This window comes from Notothenia rossii, assembly GCF_949606895.1.
Source record: "Notothenia rossii genome assembly, chromosome: 8".
NCBI classification, from domain to species: Eukaryota; Metazoa; Chordata; class Actinopteri; order Perciformes; family Nototheniidae; genus Notothenia; species Notothenia rossii.
Window position 1 is genome coordinate 10,598,913 of NC_136906.1, and position 22,882 is coordinate 10,621,794.

Consider the following 22,882-nt stretch of genomic DNA (forward strand, 5'->3'; position numbering starts at 1 on the left):
TCCTGCCGTCTCATGGAAATCGGCGAAGCTGCAGCCGAGAAAAGATTTAGTGTGTGTGTGTGAGGAAGTCCGTGAATTGGTCAATTTGGACCAATCCACGGACTTAACGTAACAGCTCCGCGGACGCAACGTAACGGCTCCACGGATTGGTCCATTTGGACCAATGGGTCCCTTTGGGTATGGGCACGTCACTGTACCCAGGAAGAAAAAGAAAAATCTCCAACTTTTCCTTTTCTGTGTTCGAGTTTTACTCCCTACAGGTTGTACTTTGAGGGTTTGTGACTCTGCAGACCGTTTACATACAGAAAAACCTTCTTAAAACACAAGGTGACGGGTAATAACCGGAAAAGCATGACATGGGACTTTTAATGATTAACATGACTTTTATGTATAGAGCTTTGTGTATAGCCTCACTGATCCAGAACTTGTTTTGTTTTTATTGTTATCTGTCACTTATCCAACCTGTACAAAATGTAAACGTATGTTAATTTCCCATACCATTCCACTGTACACAACATATCAATTATAGCATGTTCTGTATGTTTCAGGTGATCCTGAGGGCGAGGGAGGCAGAAATGCAGTTTCTCAGACAGGAAGCTCGTTCTCTGAAGGAAGAGTTGAAGCTTGCTCGAATGGTAACGATATCTCTTTCAACTTTGTATCCTATAATCTTGCTAGATCATGAAACCATGTTGCATATTAAAACAGCATGATGAATTCAACTTCCTAAAGGGAGCTGCATACAATTCCATAGGCTAACACTCAAACACATTGTACGTGGTAAGTTAATGGGCGGGGACTAACCTAAGCGGTTGACCAATCACAACAGAGCCGGCCAGCTAACCAATCAGGCAGTTTGAGACGAATAAATACCTTTTTGAACATTAAAGCATGGAGACATGTCACAGCAGAGGCACAACATACAAATATGAACATAAAAAATAAGCATTATAGGACCCCTTTAACATGAATATAAAAACTGTTCAGAAATTAAAAATAATTCTGAATTCTGATTAATTATTTAAGCTTGTTTGTGTGTGTGTGTGTGTGTGTGTGTGTGTGTGTGTGTGTGTGTGTGTGTGTGTGTGTGTGTGTGTGTGTGTGTGTGTGTGTGTGTGTGTGTGTGTGTGTGTGTTTGTGTGTGTGTGTAACAGGATAAAATATACGCCCAGAACAAGCTCAAGGCCCTCCATACGACCAGCCTGGATGAACCACACCAAGATGTCACTTGGTTAAACCGAGACACTTCAGGACAGAGCCTCAGTGAGACTCACTTTATTTTGTGTACATTGTTAAATTTAAAGACAACTCGTGAGATGTCTACACATTAAACATGTCTTCTGTTAGTTATTAAACAGGGCTAGTCAAGATGATAAACATTGTACCCTCTTGTTTTCTCAGAAGACAATGGGACAAACACAAGTAATGCTGCTTTTCTGAAAAAGAAAGATAAATCCTCCCTCACACGTCAGATCAGAGGAGTCCGATCAAAGGTACAATGTGACTTTTGAAAAATGCAACATTTATTTTTCATATTAACAACTTTGAACCTCTCACCTCACAATGACGTCCTTAAACTGTACTAACAAGTGATGTCAAACTTTGACTCTTTCTTTTATTGTCTTTGGCTTGCAGAGTTTAAAAGAAGGCCTTTCTATCCAAGAAAGAATGAAGTTGTTTGACCACTAGAGGGAGCAATACACACTGGCTTTTCTAGATGACACTTTTCAAGATTGATATAAAATATTAAAGGAATCACAAAAATAAATATGTTTATGTTGGTCCTATTACAGTGCAAGGTGTAACTTATAGACACAATATCTGTGTTTTTATTGATACTGTCATTACCATGTTGTACCACTAGATGGAGCAAAACCCAACGAGCAGAGGACACTTCTGAACTGAAACTGTTTATCACCATTTTTTGAGCAGCAAATTAATTAATGAGACCTATTTATTAACATATTTATTAAACATTAGTCACGATGTTTTCCAATGTTGTATCCTGGTATCATTTTGTTATGTAAAGATAGACAATAAACTAAGTATTTCTCTGTTTATTAAAATACTTTGGTTATGTTTCCCTATTGCCCTGAGAGTCTAAAAATAACTCTTTAATTTAATTTAATCTCAATGTATCTTCTACCTCTGTACCACGGTGATATCAGAGTCTTTCATCTCTATAATAAAATCAGGATTGCTCCTTTTTAATCCAAAAGCAGATTAAATATCACCTTTAATGTTCCAACATGATAATACAAATAATAATACTCTCATTATAATTATTAATATGAATAAATAAGCAATTAAGTATTTTATTTGGATTTTTCCAACATGTTTTTGTAATTTATTTCATTTTAAAATTTGTTTTAATAATACCAATAATTACAATTATTATTATTATTACAAAATGTACTCTTATAATCAAAATAATAAAGTCAATTAAATAAGAAATAAATCAAATACATTTTTCACCTGTTTCAACATTTGATTAGAAACAATTTGAATTGTATATCTGTTCTGTTTCAAACACAAGATCAATACTAAGAAAAAATATATAAACAAAACATTTTTATAAAAACAAAAATAATAATAATAATGATGAAGATGATGATAATGATGATAATAATAATATGAAATAGGCCATTGTGTTATATGTTATATTGGAGGACAGTGTGAAACCTGGATGTCTGGGAATGTAACACTACTGCAGCTTTGCTTAGCATGCAGTGACAGTGTGTGTGTCTGTGTAAGTGAGACATTACTAACCTGCAGCTCTCAGGAGCCCAGCAGCAGTGCATGAGGAGGAAGCAGGAAAACACTGATGTCTGCTCTCTCCGGGGACTGAACAAACACATCTGTAAGTGTAGCATCAGGTCTGCTCAGAACCTGACTGATATCACACTTCAGTCTCCAACGTCAGATCGGACGTCACACAGGAGGAGGAGTGTGAGGACTCATAGATACAAACCATTGTGTGTGTTATTAACCGCCATCACTGAACATGCTGTTGACATTAAGTGCCTCCAGTTACGCAGAGATACACAGGTTGCCTCAGGTGACCCCTAATACAAGTAGATTCATCCAGTTACATGGGAGCTTTTATAAGTGTGATTTCTTACTCTATTTTAACCTGTCCATATGTATTCTGTGTGATGACAGATCCATAACATGACAGGTCTGTATATCCAGAGAACTGATTTCTATGTAAATTCAGAATCACATCTCTTAGTGTCCTTGCAGAAGAGCTAATATGCTCCTTGGAGTCGTATTGCTTTAGAGGAACATCGCACCTCATTAAAACCCAACACTCATCATCTCTTCCCTGCCACTCCCGAGTGTGAACCTGCAGTCATGTGAGCTGACGCTTTGAGAGAGCTGTTTCAAAACATGGATATATTTCTGCACCTATGAGATTTTCTTTGGATGCTGTGCCATTCAAAATGACGTAAACGCAATTTCTGCACTTGTTTCCTGAAATAAACATGTTTTTCACATCAGGCAGGTAAGATTTTTTCATCCTACGATAACTCGAGAATGTAAAACTTGCTAGTGGAGTTCATTCTTTCAAGTTGTAAATGATAACAATAAATAGATAATAATGTGAATTAATGTTCATTCTTGATTATTAGAAATAGACCACAGGTCACATTTGACCCTGAATAACTGGGATTGGCCTTTTAAAAATGATTAGTTATAGACATATCCGTTAGTCAATCGGAAACATCTGATGATAAATTGACAATTTATGTATTTATTTGCAGTGGACCCTGAGATGACATTATTTTGTGATCTGTATAATTTAGCAAAATAGATTTTAACTTGTTCGCGTTTAAATTATTGCATTTAGGAACTTCTCTTGGAAAGAAATCCACTTTATGATTTTCTTATAAATGTATATTTTCTGTCAGACTTAAGCTTCCTCATGGTTAACTGAATTGAATAGAGAACAAATTGAACTTAAATCTGTGACACAAAATATAACTTGCTATACAGGTAAAAAAGGGATTATCATAAATCTGTGTGTGTGTGTGTGTGTGTGTGTGTGTGTGTGTGTGTGTGTGTGTGTGTATATATGTGTGGCCTAGCATTACTATACTTGTGGGGACCTAAATCTGTTTACAAAGTCACGTGTGAGGACTCGCCTCCCTTATGGGGACATAATGGAGGTCCCCATGAGGGGAATCGTTAATTTTAGGGTGAAGAATAGGTTAGGGTTAGGGTTAGGGTTAGGCATGTATTGGTTATGGTTAAGGTTAGGATAAGTCTCCAGGAAATGCATGTCAATGTAATGTCTCCTGAAGTGATGTATACATGGTATGTGTGTGTGTGTGTGTGTGTGTGTGTGTGTGTGTGTGTGTGTGCGTGCGTGCGTGCGTGCGTGCGTGCGTGCGTGCGTGTGTGTGTGTGTGTGTGTGTGTGTGTGTGTGTTTGTGTGTGTGTGTGTGTGTGCGCGTGCAACTGCAGATCGAGCTGCCCCACAAACGGTCCAGGTTGTAATGACTGATCAGCTGCTGATGTAGAAACACCATTACACAGGTGCACCTGCTCACGCTGTAAAAATAAGTGGTCCATTTCAACATGCAAAGATCAATTACTGCAACACACGGAGGCACAGCCTGCTTCCCCGATGATGCCTTTATTTCCTCTCCTCTCTTTCCTCTAACATGTGACACAGGTTCATGTCTGTGTTTTAAAATACTGTGCAGAGAAAAAGGCTGCATGGGCAATTTGTTTCAGATCATAGGCGTTTTTAACCAATTTTAAAATGAATGTATCTACAATTTACCAGAGTTTCCATGACAATAGATAGATCCTCAGACAAATACCAATTTGGCCTCAATTTGAGTTTGGCAACGCCAGCCTCAGCATGGAGGACGATCAGGGTCATTTATATTTGAGGAAGCACATTTAAAAAAGCATGTCAGAAACGTATAAAGAAAGTTCTCTTGATGCTGAAACTGATTTTAGGATGTGAAGCATATTCCTATCAGATACTGTATAGATGCCTTGAAAATCCTAAACAATAATACAGATTGTGACTTTTCCACAAAGTTAAACTTCTCGTAAACTTTACAAATAACTTTTACGTTGTGTAAGGAAAAACAAACTTCACTATTCAAATGTATGCAATATAATAACAGCTTTTGAGTGAATCAGGTTGCCTCACAGTGAGAGAGAATTCAACCTGCAGTTTTTCGTGTGGAGCTTGCATGGCCTCCCTGTGTTTTATCAAAAGGTGAGAGCACTTTGTTATGATGAGGCAGGATGTTGAATAGGCTGGTCTGGCACACACTCCCTAACTGGAGCAGGGAGGTTAGTGAACATCTCCCTAAAAATGTCCTGTGTCTTATGTATGCGCAGCATTTCTATCTGATGGGTGGGAGCACAACGCCTCTCTTCCCCACTCAGGTTACTTTTGCCGATGTTGACTGCCAACAGCGATATGAATATCACTCAGGCGATACAGTATCTTCATATTTCAAGTGTTATCTCTCCTTCCTTGTGATCACTGCTGTGTTACACAGGAGGATTTGGCAATAGAAGTACATAAGCTAAATGTGATTTATTTAACTCCCAACAGTCAGAGATAAGGTAAAAACAGTAAGAATGTTAAACAACTGAACTTTTGAAACAACATCCATAACATTCATTTGGCTGCAACTTAGAAATTACGTATCCAATATATCAAATTCCAATCACTTGTATATAGACTCTTATTGGTCTTATTGCACTATTTCACTCTTTCACTATTTTAAAATGTTTACTTATTTACTTGCACTATTTTTTCTGTTTTTCTGTTTTATTGTGTTGCACTGTGGGAGGAACCTGTGACCTAAGATTTTCATCGTCATAACTACACTGTAGCTATATTCATATACACATATAGTACTATGACTAATAAAAGCCTTGAACCTTGAACCTTGAGATATCCATATATAAAAAAACAGTCGGCAGGATTTGCAATAAATGAGATCACTTGACAAAACAGTTACACAGTTTTTTAATTGGAGTGCCTGCCAAGATCCTGATCCTGAGTGTGCTGCCAGCTATGCTCACGTGTCTTATGTGTACCGCACAGGGATAAGTGCAACAGGAAATACACTCGATATGAAACAGGAGAGTTTGTGCTGAAAGGTCCTGAGCCTGGCCCACTTTATGCTGCCGCAGTCAGGCGGCCTTTAAATAACTCGCTGGTATCGGCCGGGCTCTCTCCGTCCCTAAAGCACACTACACATCCACATCTGGTGTGCCGTCTCATGACTGAACCCATAACCCACTTACAGGCCTGTAGTAGTAACAGTACAGTAACATTAACAGTGTGTAAGTACAGTAGAGCTACAACTCACACACAGGAGCACAAGTCTATGATTTTAGTCAATGAAAGTCTGCTTTGTCCGCTCAAAAGATTTCGTTTATTCTGTAATGTAAAAAAAAAAAATTCCTTACAAGAGTGTAAAACATTTGTAATGTGTGGCTTTAGGTAAATGTGTACTCCTGTAAAGATATGAAAAGGCAAGGCAAGTTTATTTATAAAGGACATTTCAACACAAGGCAATTCAAAGTGCTTTGAAAAAAGTAAAAAGAAAAAGCTTCGGGCGTACTGAAAATACTTACTGCTCCAGTCAACATGATCCAACATGGCCGCCGAAGGTCAAACATTATTTCCGATTAGAATAAGAAAACTGATACACACACTGGGTTAGCTTCTTTGGAGGCCGTCATGTTGCTGTCACACACACCTTCCACTCATCTCTGGCCTCTAGTGAATCTGCGTCAGACCTACTGATCCGGTTTCTGTCCTGTAAAATAATCATAAACTCCCGGGCAGAGCAGTGTGGCGGTGGGTTGTTAAAAACCAGCATGAGATGTGGTTGCTTGCACAGAGCAGATATATTTTAATCTGATATGTGTGCAAAACAATTGTGTTTTTAACCCTTTAATGCAGACATAAATATCTCAGCAACTGTCGGAAGGATTGCGAAGACATTTTTATCGTGGTCCCTGGAGTCCTTTGACTTTTTTCAGAGGAAATGCCACTATGAGGTTCAAATTCATGGCCTACATAAGACGAACCCTTATAGAGTGGTGCAGGGACGACGTATTTTTGTAAACCAACCCAGATGTCAGCATCGCAAGGGCTCCCTTTACAAAAAGCAATCCATTGGATGTTGGTATATTGCAGAGAAATTAGCTCTCTTGCAAACACACATATATAATACTTAGGATATTCTAAACTCATTAAAACCACTTTATGATTTTATTAAGCGTTAATGCAATCAGCAGAAGTAAAAGCTATGCTAAAGGCTATAAAAAAACTGCATCATGGCCGCATGACTTCACATCACCACCGCTAAGCTAAAGGCGGACTCATGTCAGCGTGAGGACGTTTAGTAGTTTAATTAGTCACTTGTTAGCAACAACAGTTTTTAAGACATAGAAGTTTCTGACATTCACAAGTGGGGTATTTACTGACTGGTGTAGAACAAAATACGAAAATCTCTTCAGCTTGTGTGAATCTCAGACCTTATTTCCGATCTATGTAACTACAAACACATAGAGTCAAGGAAACAGGAAATGGTCAAATGTTAAATCATTTCTAAATGATCTATTTGGTAGATTGACCCAAAATGTTGTACAGACCTTCATATCCTACTGACTTTTTAACTGTCAGCCTCCTTTATTCAGAAGATCAGTTAGTGTTGTTGACACCAACCTCAGCTGCTCTTTAAGTTTAGTACATGAAGTTAACATGGTTCATGAAAATTAACATTACACCTGCTCAACACCAGCATGCATTTAGCTGAAAGCCCGCTGAGCCTAAGTACAGTCTCACACAGCTGCTAGCATACGTTCTGTTTTACAACTATAATCAAGTCAAACTGCTTATTTGCCCTGTGTTACACAAGTTATTTTTGACTAATTTTGTCCTTTATTCAGACACACACACACACACACACACACACACACACACACACACACACACACACACACACACACACACACACTCACACACACACACACACACACACACACACACACACACACACACACACAACACACACACACACACACACACACACACACACACACAAACACACACACACACACACACACACACACACACACACACACACACACACACACACACACACACACACACACACACACACACACACACACACACACACACACACAAGGAGCTGCCTGAATGGTCTATTCAAATTGTTGAAGCGTGTTGAACATGAGCTGCTTTGCTATCAGAATAATAAATGAAGACCACACCACCCACTCAGTGGTCTGTTGAGTTTTGTTCAAATCAAGACAAAAAGGAAGACGATTAAAGGTGGGAATTACTTCTCTATTTGTAAAGATGCCAACAACACTAATCCAGATGTGCATCTTTTATTCTGGCTCTCCCGTAAGAAAGAGAGGTTTTAAAGGTATATTACTCCACATAACAGTGGTGTCTTTACAACAATACTTTCACAAAATAATATATATTAAATAAAATATATAACCTAGGAAGCATTATTATTATTATTATTATATTATTATTATTATTATTATTATTATTATTATTATTATTACACAACACAACCCAGAGAAATCAATTTCAAGTGTGTTTGTCCCGATTTTTTCTGGTCCTTTCTAGTTCACATCAGTCCTAAATAAAGAAGTTGTTTCTGACCAGCACGGGGTGCAACACTTGGGAGAGGAAGAGCATGTAGTCTCCAAATGCCAAGTATCTACAGTGACACCGTGAGAGGGAGGGGGAGGACGAGAGCTGAGCCGTGAGCAATAGTTCACTGGATGTGGGATTCAGAGTGGGATCTGCAGCAGAAGAAGATCAGATAGCAGATATACCAAGAAAGTGTAAGACTCTTGGCTGCCCATGACTCTAAAATAAGCTTGGAGGGATTCAGTTTTGATTTGGACTGGCCCCACACAGGCCATGTGAGCTCTACAGACATTGAATTGGGGATAGCCGTGATCATGTTGTGAGGCTCTTTTGAGGTCAGAATTACGATTTCATTGCTTCACTAAAGTAACGTTCTAATTTCTTGACTGTTTCTGATCTAGATATCAATCGGGCACTTCCTCTGGAGGACTTGACAGCAGGAGTGATTGTAATGCTCTGCTTATTGAGTGGAGAAAGAGACTTGTTAAAAGGCAAAGACAAGATGCTACTCTGTGACCGTTTACTTTTCTGCCTCGGGAGAATAAAGTGGTTCTACCCGTAAAAGAAGAGAACATTTGAAGGACGCCTGAGGACAAACATGCAGTAGCTTGGCAGAAAAACAGGGATTAAAAGTTGGAAATCAACATTTATTGGAAAAGCTTGCACACAAGGTAAGCTGCTTGTGATTCAAAACATGAATGTTATACTTTAGCCATAGCCCTTCAAATGAGTGATCCGTGCACCGCCTCTCACCATTCAATTCAAATTAATTATCGGTCTCTATTGTGAAAAACGTCAGCATAGAAATAGACTCATCTGTGACGATCACAGCCCAGCAGGCAGTGTGGGGCTCCTGTGAGAGCTGAGTATTAGTTATTAATATCTTTTGCTTCTTAGCAACTAGAGCATTGAGAATCAGAGACTACCACGTAAAACACACACACATACCCCCACTCAAACATGCAGAATGGCTCATTTGTTTTTATCCCCCTCAAGAAAACTCTTTCAAGGACATTTCAGACTGAGGGTTTAAAACATACCTTGACTTTGTGCTGAACATGCCTATTTTTATATAAATAAATGTCTATAAAGAGGGTATTATTCTGGGTATAAAGTATTCCTGGTGGGAACACCTGCAGAGCAGACTTTGTGACCCCATTTTGAAGTTTTATTAAAGATGAAATCCCAGTTGCTTCATCACTGCACAATCATAAAGCAGTAAGGTGCATTATTTGAGGTTCAAGTGCATCTATTTTCTCGAAGAAATAGCACAAGTAACAATAATATAACAAAGTTCTACCATTTAGTTTGAATCGATCATACCCAACAAGTCTTGCTCACAGATATCAGAAAAGACCTGATCGAAATTGACCAGTAGGCTATAGTATAGAAAAGGCAACAACACACATGTCACAGCCAGTTTCCAAGTGTCACCTTGTGCTGACCCACAGTTTAGCAGACTGCAGTGTGATGGTGTTACAGTATCCTATTTAATGACTTTAAATGAGTGAAGTTCCAGCAGTGAGTGTAAACCTTTAATAATAAAATGATCATATAACAAAATCAGAACAGCTGGATGTGAATCAAGCAAGGGACACAAATGTCACTCAGAGATAACTGTATATCTGTGCAACTAATGGTTGCAACAACGTTTTGCACAGACAGACAGAACTAAGTCCAATGAACCAAAATATTAAAATTGGTGCCGCACTGTGACTTGCTAGCTGTAAACTGAAATTACCTTGCTGTGTCTTAGTAAACAACAAACAATGAGAGAATGAGGATGCAAGTCTTTCACTGAATGTACTTAACTTTAAATTTGGCTCCGTTATTCAGTGGAAAAAATTAAACCTGTAGAAGACTTTTGGTTGATAAACCTAGCACCAGCTGTACGTTGTTACGGTTGAAGAAAAAGGTTCCTCATTCACTTTACATTGGGGTTGTTTCCGTCGTGCCGACACGTAATTTAGCAGATTCCGCGTCTCCACCACGTAATGCGGTGTTAAGGAGTCGTGTTCATTTCACGTATTTTGGTGAGACCAGGTTGTACATTTCCCCTAGCTGGATCATCATATGTTCCCAGGGCATTATCTCTTAATATAAACTCGTAAAAAAACGTGTGATTAAAAGATGTGTGATAAGTCAAGGACACAAACATTTGAGGGCATTATAAGAAGTATAACATTAGTAAGCTATAAGATGTATGTTAGCTTACTTGAGCATATCAACCTTTGGAAACAGAAATGTAGCCAGAAACGGCTGAGAACACAAAACCATTTGAAAGCCCCCCTTAATGTATTAAATTAGGATGATATTAAACTAGGGAACATAGGACCCTGGGAAGAGAGATGTGCTATCAATGCCAACATGCTACACGGAAGTGTTGAACATGGTGATACCTGGTAAACAGTGTGAACATCTGAGCATATTGGCGTTAGCATTTAGCTCAAAGCCAAGTACAGCCTCACAAAGCCACGAGCATGGCTGTAGACCTTTGTTAATCCCAATGTTATCTAGACTGAAACATCCTTAGACAGTTTGACTAAAGCAACATTTGTATCTGTTCCTGATAATAGTTATTTAATGTGTAATAGGCTATTTTGCTATCATTACAGGCTTGACAAAAACTTAGTGGGACAGAGTTTATGGAAAGTCATGGGGAATATGTACCAAATTGGATTTCTATGACTTCTTCATGTTAACTCAACATAAACTGGGTGTGCTAACGGCTATGTAAATATTATTTGTCCATTAATGTGTGCCATTGATTCCATCTATTTCATGGTATCATGAAACTGATTGTATCTGACGCTGTCTCTTTTATGATACCCAATCTTTTTCAGCTCCATTTTATTTTCCAGTTCAGCCTCACAGGGGAATTGCATAGCCTCACCACGGTACTCCAGTGACTCTAATAGTTGTGCCAGCTGGAGGAAACAGAAGATACGTCATATAAAATGGCAGGGCATTGGATTAGCTGGCTATTTCTGTACCTTGTTGATCAGAGAAACATGAATTGTATACACCAGAGTATTTCCTCACAGAACAGAGGGAAAAGAAAGGTCTCAAAGGTTATATAACAATGATCTACTGTATATACATCTAAAAGGCTTCAATACATGGATTAATGTAAAGTATACTCATAAATGACATTTTGATTAGATTGAGAGGAAAAAATACAAGAAGAATGGTTACCCAATCACCAGTTAAAATGATTGGCTTGCAAAGCTTTCTTATTCAACAGCGAAAGTATTCTTAAGAACTTTGTAAGTAGCTAAAGTATGTCAAGTAAAAAAAAATATTGGCAGTAAATGAAGTGCTGGAATAAAGAGGAAGAGTCTAAAAGAAATGGTTTTATCCCACATTGAAGCTACAGGGACATTTAAGTGGAAATGTACGTCATGTTGAGTGTATTCAATGTGCAATGTCCAAGCTGGAGCCAAAAGCAGCAACATTTTGTATTGTACTATAGAAAAACACTTATGAATGTCATTTTGCTTTTCTGCTTAAACTAATGCATTTATATTCCACTTTTCATGTGATAATTATTCCCTTTACAAAATGGGAATTGTGTGAATTATAGAAAAGGTTGTTTACTAATATATCGCCCTTCCTTCCTTGACAGGAAACTACTGTTGCATCACCTCTCAATCCAGTGTGTGTTGGCCGGAGCTGTGCACTTACTGTAAGCCTGATCAGTTTTGTATGAGCTGGGCTGATAGTGAGAACCTGGCTGAGCCCCACTGAGGCATGAGTGTGGGAAGGGCCAAGCATCACAGCTTTGTGTCCTCTGAAGAAGAGGGCTTGAGACTGAGTGCAATGCCTGCAGTGGGCAGCTTCGGTAATGGCAAGATTCAAACGAGACGAAAGTACCACAGCCGCTTTGTCAGCAAGGCTGGCCAATGCAACATCCATTTCTCAAACATGGATGAGAAGTCACAGCGGTACATATCGGATATTTTCACAACATGTGTGGATGTCCGCTGGCGATACATGTTCCTGCTCTTCAGCCTGGTGTTTGTGGTGTCCTGGCTGACATTTGGCCTGGCATACTGGGTCATTGCACTTCTACACGGTGACATGGACCATCTTGATGAAGACGACAGCTTTGTTCCTTGTGTCACGATGGTTAAAACCTTCGTGGCTGCGTTCCTGTTTTCCATTGAGACCCAGACGACCATTGGGTATGGAGCTCGCTGTGTGACAGAGGAATGCCCGGCTGCTGTCTTCATGGTGGTCTTTCAGTCCATCATGGGCTGCATCATAGATGCTTTTATGATTGGTGCCATCATGGCTAAGATGGCAAGGCCCAAAAAGCGTGCAGAGACACTACTGTTCAGCCACAACGCAGTCATTGCCATGCATGATGGGAAACTGTGCTTCATGTTTAGGGTAGCTAATCTGAGGAAGAGCCACATTGTGGAAGCTCATGTGCGAGCGCAGCTTGTCAAGCCCCGATACACAGAGGAAGGAGAATACATTCCCCTGGATCAACTTGACATGAATGTCGGCTATGACGATGGCACGGACCGCCTGTTTCTGGTGGCACCGCTCACTGTCATACATGAGATCGATGAAGAAAGTCCACTGTTTGGCATCAGTAAGCAGGATCTCGAAACACTAGACTTTGAGGTTGTAATTATACTTGAAGGCTTGGTGGAGGCCACAGCCATGACAACACAGGCACGGAGCTCTTACCTGCCCTCGGAGATCCTGTGGGGTCACCGCTATGAGCCCGTCATCTTTGAGGAGAAGAGCCAGTACAGGATAGACTACGCCTACTTTCACAAAACATACGAAGTACCATCCACCCCCAGATGCAGTGCCAAAGACCTGGAGGAGAGAAAATTCCCAACATCTGGTGCCAACTCTTTTTGCTATGAGAATGAGCTGGCCTTCATCAGCAAGGATGAGGAGGAGGAAGAGGAGGAGGAAGGAGATGTGGAGGTAGAGGAAGAAAGGAAGAGTTCATCGGAGCGAGTGAACGAGAAGGCCAATCCTGGACGTGATCAAATGGCGTCACCTAAAGAGTCAGAGATTTAATCTTTGGTTGACTTTTTTCTTTGTTTATTTGGATGCAGAACAATGCAAGTGTCGTGCGTAAAAATCCCTATGAAAGTCGCTCTACTGACGTGAGGAAACAACAGAACTGATCTGAAAAACTGAAACTGATTTAGATTTATTTTATGATTAACATTTTGTTCTTCCCCGAGATGGTTACGAAGCTTTATTAAAGGCAAACAAGACTATGACAAAGTGCATGAGAATAGTATAGTTTTGTATGAATATATTTAAATGTTTCATAGGTTTGGCGGGACAATCTGTAGGTGCTGTTCACAGTCCTCAAGTATACCATTTGCAACAGATGTGTGGAGTTAGATTAACACTTTGCAGAACACTAAACATTTGAGAATATTTCTCCAGATTAAGTTCTAAAAAATAGAGGCGTTGATCAAGTTTTTTCTTAATGTAAAAACCATGTGAACAATATGACTCTAAAAAATGTTCATTAGACAATGTCAATGGATGACTTGGTTAGTTGGCTTACATACAACTGCTATATCATGGACTGCATTTAACTAAAGACGACACATCACAAGGTAGAGTTTTAAACATTTCCGTATTTCCAACAAAAAGAGAGAACAGCCTGATGGTGCATCACAAGTCAATAATGAAGGCAAATCTCTGTCTTCACATTTCAGCCAGGGGGAAACATTAAAACATGAGTAGATTTTTAACAGGTAAATTATATCTAAACAGTTTAGCAGAAACATTTTGGCTTGACTGAATGAGTGTTTGCTGAGCCGCACTACCTTTGTTACGTGTTTTTAATCCAAATGTTCTGTTCTCACAAAATACAAAGCAGTTTAAAATAATAATTCAGGTAAATTTTCAATTCAACCTTGAATTTATTCAGCTCCTGTAGACAAATGCAGGCTCATCATTTTTAGCAGACAACCCCGACTGGCTATTGCTAATGTTAGCTTCATGAGTTAGCTGCAAATGTTGTCTCAAACTCAGTTTTTCAATGTTTGTAAAATACTTTTTTTTGAAAGGGCGTTTGCTAAGCCGCCTCCTTCTGTTAATTGTTATTATGCCAAATGTTCTGTTCTCACATGGCAACATGAAATGCAGTTTACAATAATAATTAAGGTAGATCTTTACCTTGAACTTAGGCAGCTTTCATTCAGGTTTATAATTTCTAACAGACAACCCTAACTGGCTAAAGCTAACGTTAGCTTCCGGAGTGAGTTGCAACGCTCCAGCTAATTTGTAACTTATGAACCAGACTTTTTGAATGAGAAAACAGTCTTATATGTGCACCAGTAGCTGCTATATATCCCACTGAAAAGCTAACAGGTTCCAGGCTAAACGTTAGCATCCTCATCAGTTGATGATGCATGTGGAAATCTTGGGAAATAAAGAAACAACGTTGTGCTTCTGTTGGATTTTAGAGAAAGTAAGTCCAGGTTTTACAACTATAATGAGAAAGTATATTCTGTATGATCAGACTGTTATTCCATACTAACCCTGTCTAGCTTAACTTGTTTTGCTTACACTACAGAACAATGTCATTACTCAAAAATCTTTTTAAACGTTTTGGATGAAAGTGTTAACGGTAATTTGTATCTCTGTTTAACTTTTTAAAAGTTATTAAATGTTTTTACAAGAAAAAAGAGAAATGCAGGAAACTATGCTTTATTATTTTTATTTCAAAATAGCACTCTATGGTTCACTTTAAGACCAGGGCACTATCACTATCTCAAGTGTAGTTTGCCGGGGTAACTAAAGAGTAAATTATCCCATAATCCATTCAATACTACATCATTTGCTAGTTGTAAAAAAAATGGACATGAGGAATCAGGGTAGTAGCCTAATGTCGGCAATGCTTCAGCTCGGGCTACTTAAGAGCAGACCATCTGTCTCATAGTGAAAGAGAGGCAAGGTCAAATAAAAAGGTGTGAACCTAACAAACTCCTCACATATTGGTAAAGAAAGACTTGACACATTATGTTTGAGGGCCATGCATTACTTTGGTGGAGTTATAACCTAATGTATGACATCTGTGCTCATTGTGTTCAAAAGTCAAATCCAAATAACACAGATTGAAAGAAAAACAATTATACACAAAACAACGATAAACGGTGCAGTTTGAAGAAGAGCAGACTAAATGGCTGAGAATACCCCTTCAAGTGCTTGAATATAGATATAAACACATCAGATTACTGCCTTTGACATTATTCAGATGTTTATAGGACAACATTTTGCAGAAATTCTACAAACACTTGTGGAAAAAAAGTAACATTTTAATCAAATCTAACTCTGCCTGTAACACATTATGTCTTAACAGATGTCTACCTAGAAATCAGTGCAAACAAATCCAACCATAGCCTGAGATAGCCCCAGGTATATTATTAAAGTATATCAATGTGAGAAACCGCAGGGGATAGATGTGTTTAATCATAATCATGCCTTTCAGCGTTCCATTTTCACACCAACCTGCTCACTCAGTGGCAGATCACACACATGGCTAAAAATACATGAATTTGCTGCTTGTCATATAACCAACCTCCAATTATATTTGTATTTCTTTCATTATAGGATACATAATAAAGATATTAAGTCAGACACTACTCCACTTGGTGAAATAAATGAGTATTTCCTCCACATTTCTCAAGCTTATAAAGCTCCATGTTGGTTAATGTATACACCTGAGAGCCGATTCAGAACATTTTAACACATTCACATTTATATCTTGTTGCCTTGGGCTGGAAATATCTGAATGGGCGTGCTGCTCCAGAAAACAAATGTTGTTTCCATTGCCATTTGAACCAAGAGCGGGACTGTACAGTTAAAGGGAAGAACTCAAATGTGTACATTTGTCTTGCTGTTATTGTAAATAAATTATTATTGTTTTTGGTTTGATGTTTCTGGAATAGACATAAGTAACAACACATTGTTTAAAAAGCTCTCTCTCTCTTCTGGAAATACTTGCTTGATGGACTGACTCAATTAAAAAAAACTCTTCCTGTCTTCCACTTAATAGATTTAAAGCAATTTTGACTCTGGGTTGCTCCTTGTTTTCTCCTTACAGGGTTTTAGTTTGTTGTGTGAGACAACAATATATAAATTGAGGGACAACAGCATTATTCTCCTGTTGATTATCACAATAAAAATAGATCTCACAAAGCTTTTACTTATTTTCTTGGTACACATGCAGTAACTAAGTGTAGGGATGATCTTACAACAAGCTGTGTTTGTTGTCCAGTTATAAAAAATACATTTGGCATCTGGTGAGGGAAAGCGTGTGCTGTTTGATAAACATGGATGGACTGTAATGTATGGCTGTGATTCGGTGTGAAGGTGTCTGGTTGGGGTCAAAGGTTTCTGCTTTCACTCTTATGCAACCAATAAGGCATGTCTTTGCATATGTACTGACAAGACCTGGCGTGATTTCACTGCCCTGTAACCTTGAACACTGAAAAAGAGATTACCACACACACACACACACACACACACACACACACACACACACACACACACACACACACACACACACACACACACACACACACACACACACACACACACACACACACACACACACACACACACACACACACACACACACACACACACACACACACACAACACACACACACACACACACAACTTTAATGAGAGCGGAGCGTTGGTTAAATTGCCAAAGATATGTGTGGGCAGAAGAGTGGGTGTTTCATTATATCCTCATATCACAGTGACTTGTATTGAACTGATATACCCTTTCAATCCATAATAACCCTTTTTGGAAAGTTAATTAATTCATGTCGTTGGGCACAAATACACATTTCATGCTGTTTTTCTAAATATAACCTTTATTTCCAATGAAAACTCTTTATCCCCTGCAACACATTGCCCAAAAAGGGACCATATTTTATTATTATTCATTATTTCATTAATAAACCCATGTTACACATCTATATTATATGTTTATTACACCTATATTACAACCCATATTCCATTATATTATGAGTCATGTTAAATCTATATTAAATTGTTATTACATCCATTTTACACCATTTGTACACCCACATTACACTTATATTACGACCCATCTTAAACCCACATTACAGCATTATTATAACTATATCATACCCACATTTCACTTATATTACAACCCATATTCACAGTTAGTACACTTTTTTCCCACCATTATTTCAAAGCAACATATTACTCCATGTTACACCCCTATTACACTGTTATACATGTTACAACATGGACACAGCCTGTCAAATGACTACATCCCCCAGGATACACAAACCATTTAAGGGTTAAAGTAAGTTATCTTTAGTGCCAAATGAAAGTGTAATTTCGTCCTCATAGAGCTGTATCCTCCGAGAGGTGCTGTGTGATGGAAGAGGCTCTGAGAATAAAACGGGATGCTTCGCACCCACTTGGCAGTGTTGGAGGACGGAGAAGCGTGGAGGGTCAGTCTTCCAGCATGCAGAGTGGGCTGTTGAAAGGCAAATTTGGCTTTAATTGCAGCAGTTCTATTTCTTCGCCAGAGGAGGTGGAGGGTGGAAAAGAAAGTAACATGATGCAACAGCTGCACCTCCTCTCCTTAAGACATAACTCTAGACATTTCAGTGCTGCACAATATTCATTTATTTTCTGTTTATAGCTATTTTTCTAGTCACTGATGGACGAAAGTTAGCATCAAACAAAAAGCAAGATAAAGAAAGACAAGATATTACCCTGTAACTCCTGATTTAACTAATTAACTCACTGGAATTATAGAATTGCTTGATTGAAGAACATCACTAAATATGATTCACCATCACTATATGTATTCACCCCAACAGAACCCAAAGTAAAATCTATTTTAAATTGCTCAAATAAACATGGATGGATGAAGCGCTGCCAATGTCTTTCTGGTGCCGTTTTGATATTTGGTTGTTGCTAAATACCTTCTACATGCTTTGTTGTGGTTAATTATTGTTACGGATAAGCTTACTAAAACATGTCAATGGCATATTTTGGCCGTTTGACTCGATTTGTTTCTGACAGAAAGTATTCATTAAGGAAAGATTGACGTAAAAAACATTTTGATCAGCTTTTGTCAGTGTGTTGGGGAATCAGAACCAATGTTGGTCCCATGTCATGGCCATTTCTACTGATCATAATTCCATTGTTGAGGTATACTAAAATACATTTATATTGTGCAATTTTCCAAACTCACATTGGTTTCTCATCAGCATCTCTGTATAGTGTGTGTATTCACTCTCTGTCCTAAACGGCTTGTTGGAGCTCCTGCCCTCCCTGTGAGCCCAGTGGCCGTCTGGGAGACATGGAGACACCGCGAAACTCAGCCTGGGCACACCAGCAGCCTGGCTGGGAGTTTGTGTGTGTGACCAGGCTGAGTTCAGCGGTGTCTCGCTGTCTCGCCAACCCCACACCAGGGAGCCGGCTCACAGTGTCCCGCTCCTCGCCGCAGCGAGCCTCGCAACGTCCCGCCGAGTGTGTGTGTGTGTGAGTATGGTATTCGTTTTGTATCATAAAGATAAAGCAACACTTTCTCAGAATAAAGCAAAACTATGAGTTTAAAAGAAGAAAAAAAACTGAGTCAAGCAAAATAAAATACATTTCAAAAATAAAACTATAAGTTGCAAACAAATAATTTGTGTAAGTCTTTTTTCTTTGTTTTAACATAGGTTTTTGTTTGCAGTTCTTGTTTCTTCTTTCTCAATGATCTGACTTTTGCTCTCCCTGCAGCTCATTTGCACTCCTTCGCTTTTTGTTTGAGATTCTGAGCAGGATTCTGACACAGACCTCCTAGGTGGGCGGGACTTTCAGGTGTACGTCCCCATTGGCTACTCAGTTTTTGAGTGAGCCCAGTCCTCCAGCGATTGTACGTGCAGGCAGCTGCGGTGCGCCAACAACACCTCCAGAAGAACCAGCATTTCAATTAATATAGTACTACAAGCGAAAAATATATGTAAGTATTGATCATTTGTGTTGTTTGTGCTGTACTATACGGTATGTTTATTTATTGTGTTAAGTGAGAAGTAAAGCTTTGCTATGAAGATTTTGCTACTTTTAGATCTATAATAATGCAAGAGTAGCCTAACAGTTAGCTGCATAGCTAGCAGTGAGCGAGCGTTCAGACACCGGCGCACACACTCAAACGGACTCGTGTGCCTGACTCTACCAACAGGCTTTCATGATTCTGTTTGGATATGCAAGTATAAGCCATGATAGCTTATTTTATTAACACACTAATTTGATATGAAAACCAATGGAGGCTGAGTTAACTTTGTAGGAAAACGGTGCAGCTTTTGCGGGCTTCACGTAACGCCCATATTTGCCTATAAATAGTCAAAGAAACGCCCATTCATTCATTCATTTTGACTGACCTTATGAAGAAGATAGCAGGAAATGACGACAAAACAGCTAAAAAAGACATCTCACACCGTGTCAGATTTTGGTTATTTTGGGGAGGTTGAGATAAATCATATTGTTCGGTGGATGCAGTTTGAACCAGAGTAGCAGCATGGAGGTCGGATCGTCACGAAATCCGTGGTCCGAAAAAGGTTTAATGACAAAAAAAAGACACATTGCCTTCCTCAGGCAGTGTGTTTGTACCGGGGACAGGAGACACCCCCTTGATGAGAAACTTTAAGAAATGATCGGGGAATCCCTCCGGAGTGGAGGACTCATGACAACTGGATCTGAATTCGTATTTGGTGGTTTGTGTCCCAGCTGTCGACCAGCTGTGCGCAGCGTCTCCACTGCAGCAATTCTATATCCACCAGTTAAAGGAAATACACCTAATGTGTTGTGTTATATTAGCTGTACAATTTACCACATATGGTGTTCTTAGTTTCCATGCCTCCTGTGTTTTATGAGCGACTTATCAAGTCTTAGCAAACGGCATAAAACATGATTAAACATGGTAGTATATAAAACCATGCTCGTATCTACAACCTATAGAAATGCAAAACGGCGTCAGTTTAGACGTAATTATGTCCTCCTGCTTACCGCATCATTTATGAGAAAACCTTTCATAACATTAACACAACATATTCAAGGTGGTTTTAAATAAAATATCCGTATTTATTTATTTATCCAAGTTAAGTTTTTGTGTGCACTGAGGAGTCTCAAACAGGCGTTTGTTTAATCATTTTAAGATTGGCTTTGATCAATGTTTGAAAAATGAATTCTTCATATATGATAAATGAGAGGTAACATTTTATTTATGGTATTATTTCCACATATTTCTCTCCATTCTTCCTTCTGCCAACGGTGTCGCAGTTTCTCGTCTCTCCGGTTTTTTTGATTAGCGTACGCATGGGTTAGAGTTTGCGTGGAGGACCGCACGTTTTCCCGTCAAGTTAGTATTGTATAAATCGCAAACATTGCGTAGAAACTGGCGTACGCGATTTTTTTGAGCGTATATCCCTTTATAAATGAGGCCCCTGCACCAGCTTCATCCACGCTGGGCTTTGCTGTTATCACTGGCTCAGTGTCATTTTATTTGACCAAATGTCTTTACATATACATTTAATAGATTTTATTATTATCCACCTTTTTGTTTTTTTTTCCTTTTATTTATTAAAACATTATTTGAGACTTCATCTTCTGGTTCGAATTTCAATAAATGTAATTTGTATAATCACTCTTTTGTCTTTATTTTATATGAAAATGTTAGATATTCCATTCAAATCTGTTGATTATTCAGATCTTCCTCAGGAATAGTATGTCGAGTTTTGAATGCTATATCATTTTTTCACAGGATATAGAATGAGACAACACCGTTTGTATCCATTGTGTATGAATGCTTCAGCTCTCCAGACCAACATAGTAAGATGTGAGCATGTTCCTAATTGTGTTGGTATGCAGTCTGGTCTGTTTAATAAAGCAAATCTGCCACTTTTATATTGTAGAATTTGTTAAATTAAAGCAGTCTTTAATTGTTTGTCCTAAGCATAGCAATATATGCTTTTGAAATGTAATATGTCTTTGAAAAAATAATAGTATACAGTTTATATTGTATATCAGCTTGAAAATAGATGTGTTTTTTTCATCTATAAATAAATAGACAGTTAGACACTTTATCGATGCCAATTTGAACTTTAACAGCAGCAGTGTGTTCAGGTATTAAAATATTTAAAGTTGGAATAAAGTATAAACTTCACAACACAAGTATAATGCACAGGAATCGATAAGATAAGTCCGATATGTTCATGAAACTCCCCAGGAGACACCAACACAAACGTGGCCGAGTGGACTCCGGAGTTTGCTGCATGAGTATGATCTGTATGATCTGTGGTGTAGTGGGCAGTCACTCAAAAACTGAGTAGCCAATGGGGACGCACCCCTGAAAGTCCCGCCCACCTGGGACGTTTGTGTCAAAATCGAAAACAAAAAATGAGGGAGCGTAAACGAGAAGAGCTGCAGCGAGAGCAAAAGTCTGATCATTGAGAAAGAAGCAACAAGAACTGGAAAAGAAACCTATGTTAAAACAAAGAAAAAATACTTATAGTTTACATGATTACACAAATGATTTGTTTGCAACTTATAGTTTTATTTTGAAATTGATTTTATGTTGCTTGACCCAGTTTTTTTCTTCTTTTAAACTCATGGTTTTGCTTTATTCTGAGAAAGTGTTTATTTATCTTTATGATATAAAACTAATCCCATGCATGAGGAAGTCCGGGGATTGGTCCAAACGCGGCTCCACGGACTTAACGTAACGGCTCCGTGGATTGGTCAATTTGGACCACTCTGCGGAGCCGTTACGTTACGTCACTATACCCGAAATACGTCACTATCCAAGAAATAAACAATGGAAAAATAGAAATCTCCAACGAGGCGTTCTGGGGCAGCATAGACAGGTATTTTCTGTGTTAGAGTTTTACTCGCTACAGGGCGTACTTTGAGGGTGTGTGACTTTGCAGACCGTTTACATGCATACATAGCTACATAACACACAAGGGGACCTTTAAAATTGGCTGGAAGTAAGCGTCAAATGTTGTCGTACTGGAGGCAAGGGCGTGACATCTCTTCAGGACAGAACAAGTAAAGGAAACTGAACTTCTTGGTGATATTATATTTCAGTTTCCCTTTCCACAGCCGATTCAGAGAGTTAGGGCAGTGCAGTGTTATTCTTCTGAGAGGTGTGGACAGCTCAAAGGTCAG

General features: G+C 38.8%; 2 protein-coding genes and 1 long non-coding RNA gene across 9 annotated transcripts in view; all 3 read left to right on the plus strand.

Moving 5' to 3' along the window:
• Positions 1-408, plus strand: part of LOC307014367 (uncharacterized protein) — a gene marked incomplete at its 3' end in the record, with an annotated part of 11,476 nt that extends 11,068 nt beyond the window's left edge. Inside the window, exon 9 of the mRNA XM_079642235.1 lies at positions 395-408. Within this exon, the coding sequence (XP_079498361.1) occupies positions 395-408 (14 nt within the window). The remainder of the gene's footprint in view (positions 1-394) is intronic.
• A 138-nt stretch (positions 409-546) lies between these two features.
• LOC307017191 lies at positions 547-2,029 on the plus strand. The gene is made up of 4 exons (XR_013802059.1): positions 547-635; positions 1,155-1,263; positions 1,402-1,493; positions 1,636-2,029. It is a non-coding gene; the product is annotated as an uncharacterized lncRNA (long non-coding RNA).
• Positions 2,030-3,346: 1,317 nt separating this feature from the next.
• On the plus strand, positions 3,347-16,600 carry kcnj12b (potassium inwardly rectifying channel subfamily J member 12b). Of its 7 annotated transcripts, XM_079643865.1 has the most exons (4): positions 3,349-3,505; positions 8,657-8,877; positions 9,085-9,354; positions 11,527-16,600. In XM_079643865.1, exon 4 carries the CDS (start codon positions 12,434-12,436, stop codon positions 13,724-13,726), a length of 1,293 nt encoding a protein of 430 aa, XP_079499991.1. In that variant the 5' UTR covers positions 3,349-3,505; positions 8,657-8,877; positions 9,085-9,354; positions 11,527-12,433; the 3' UTR covers positions 13,727-16,600. The 7 variants fall into 7 exon arrangements, with proteins under 7 accessions (XP_079499993.1, XP_079499991.1, XP_079499992.1 ...); XM_079643867.1 differs by lacking the exon at positions 8,657-8,877 and having other exon boundaries at positions 3,347-3,505; XM_079643866.1 differs by lacking the exon at positions 3,349-3,505 and having other exon boundaries at positions 8,838-8,958.
• The last annotated feature ends 6,282 nt before the right edge of the window (positions 16,601-22,882 follow it).

What these genes read in the sequence shown, in the direction of transcription:
- kcnj12b (XM_079643867.1), top strand. Translation starts at nt 12,434, where the DNA reads ATGAGTGTGGGAAGGGCCAAGCATCACAGCTTTGTGTCCTCTGAAGAA.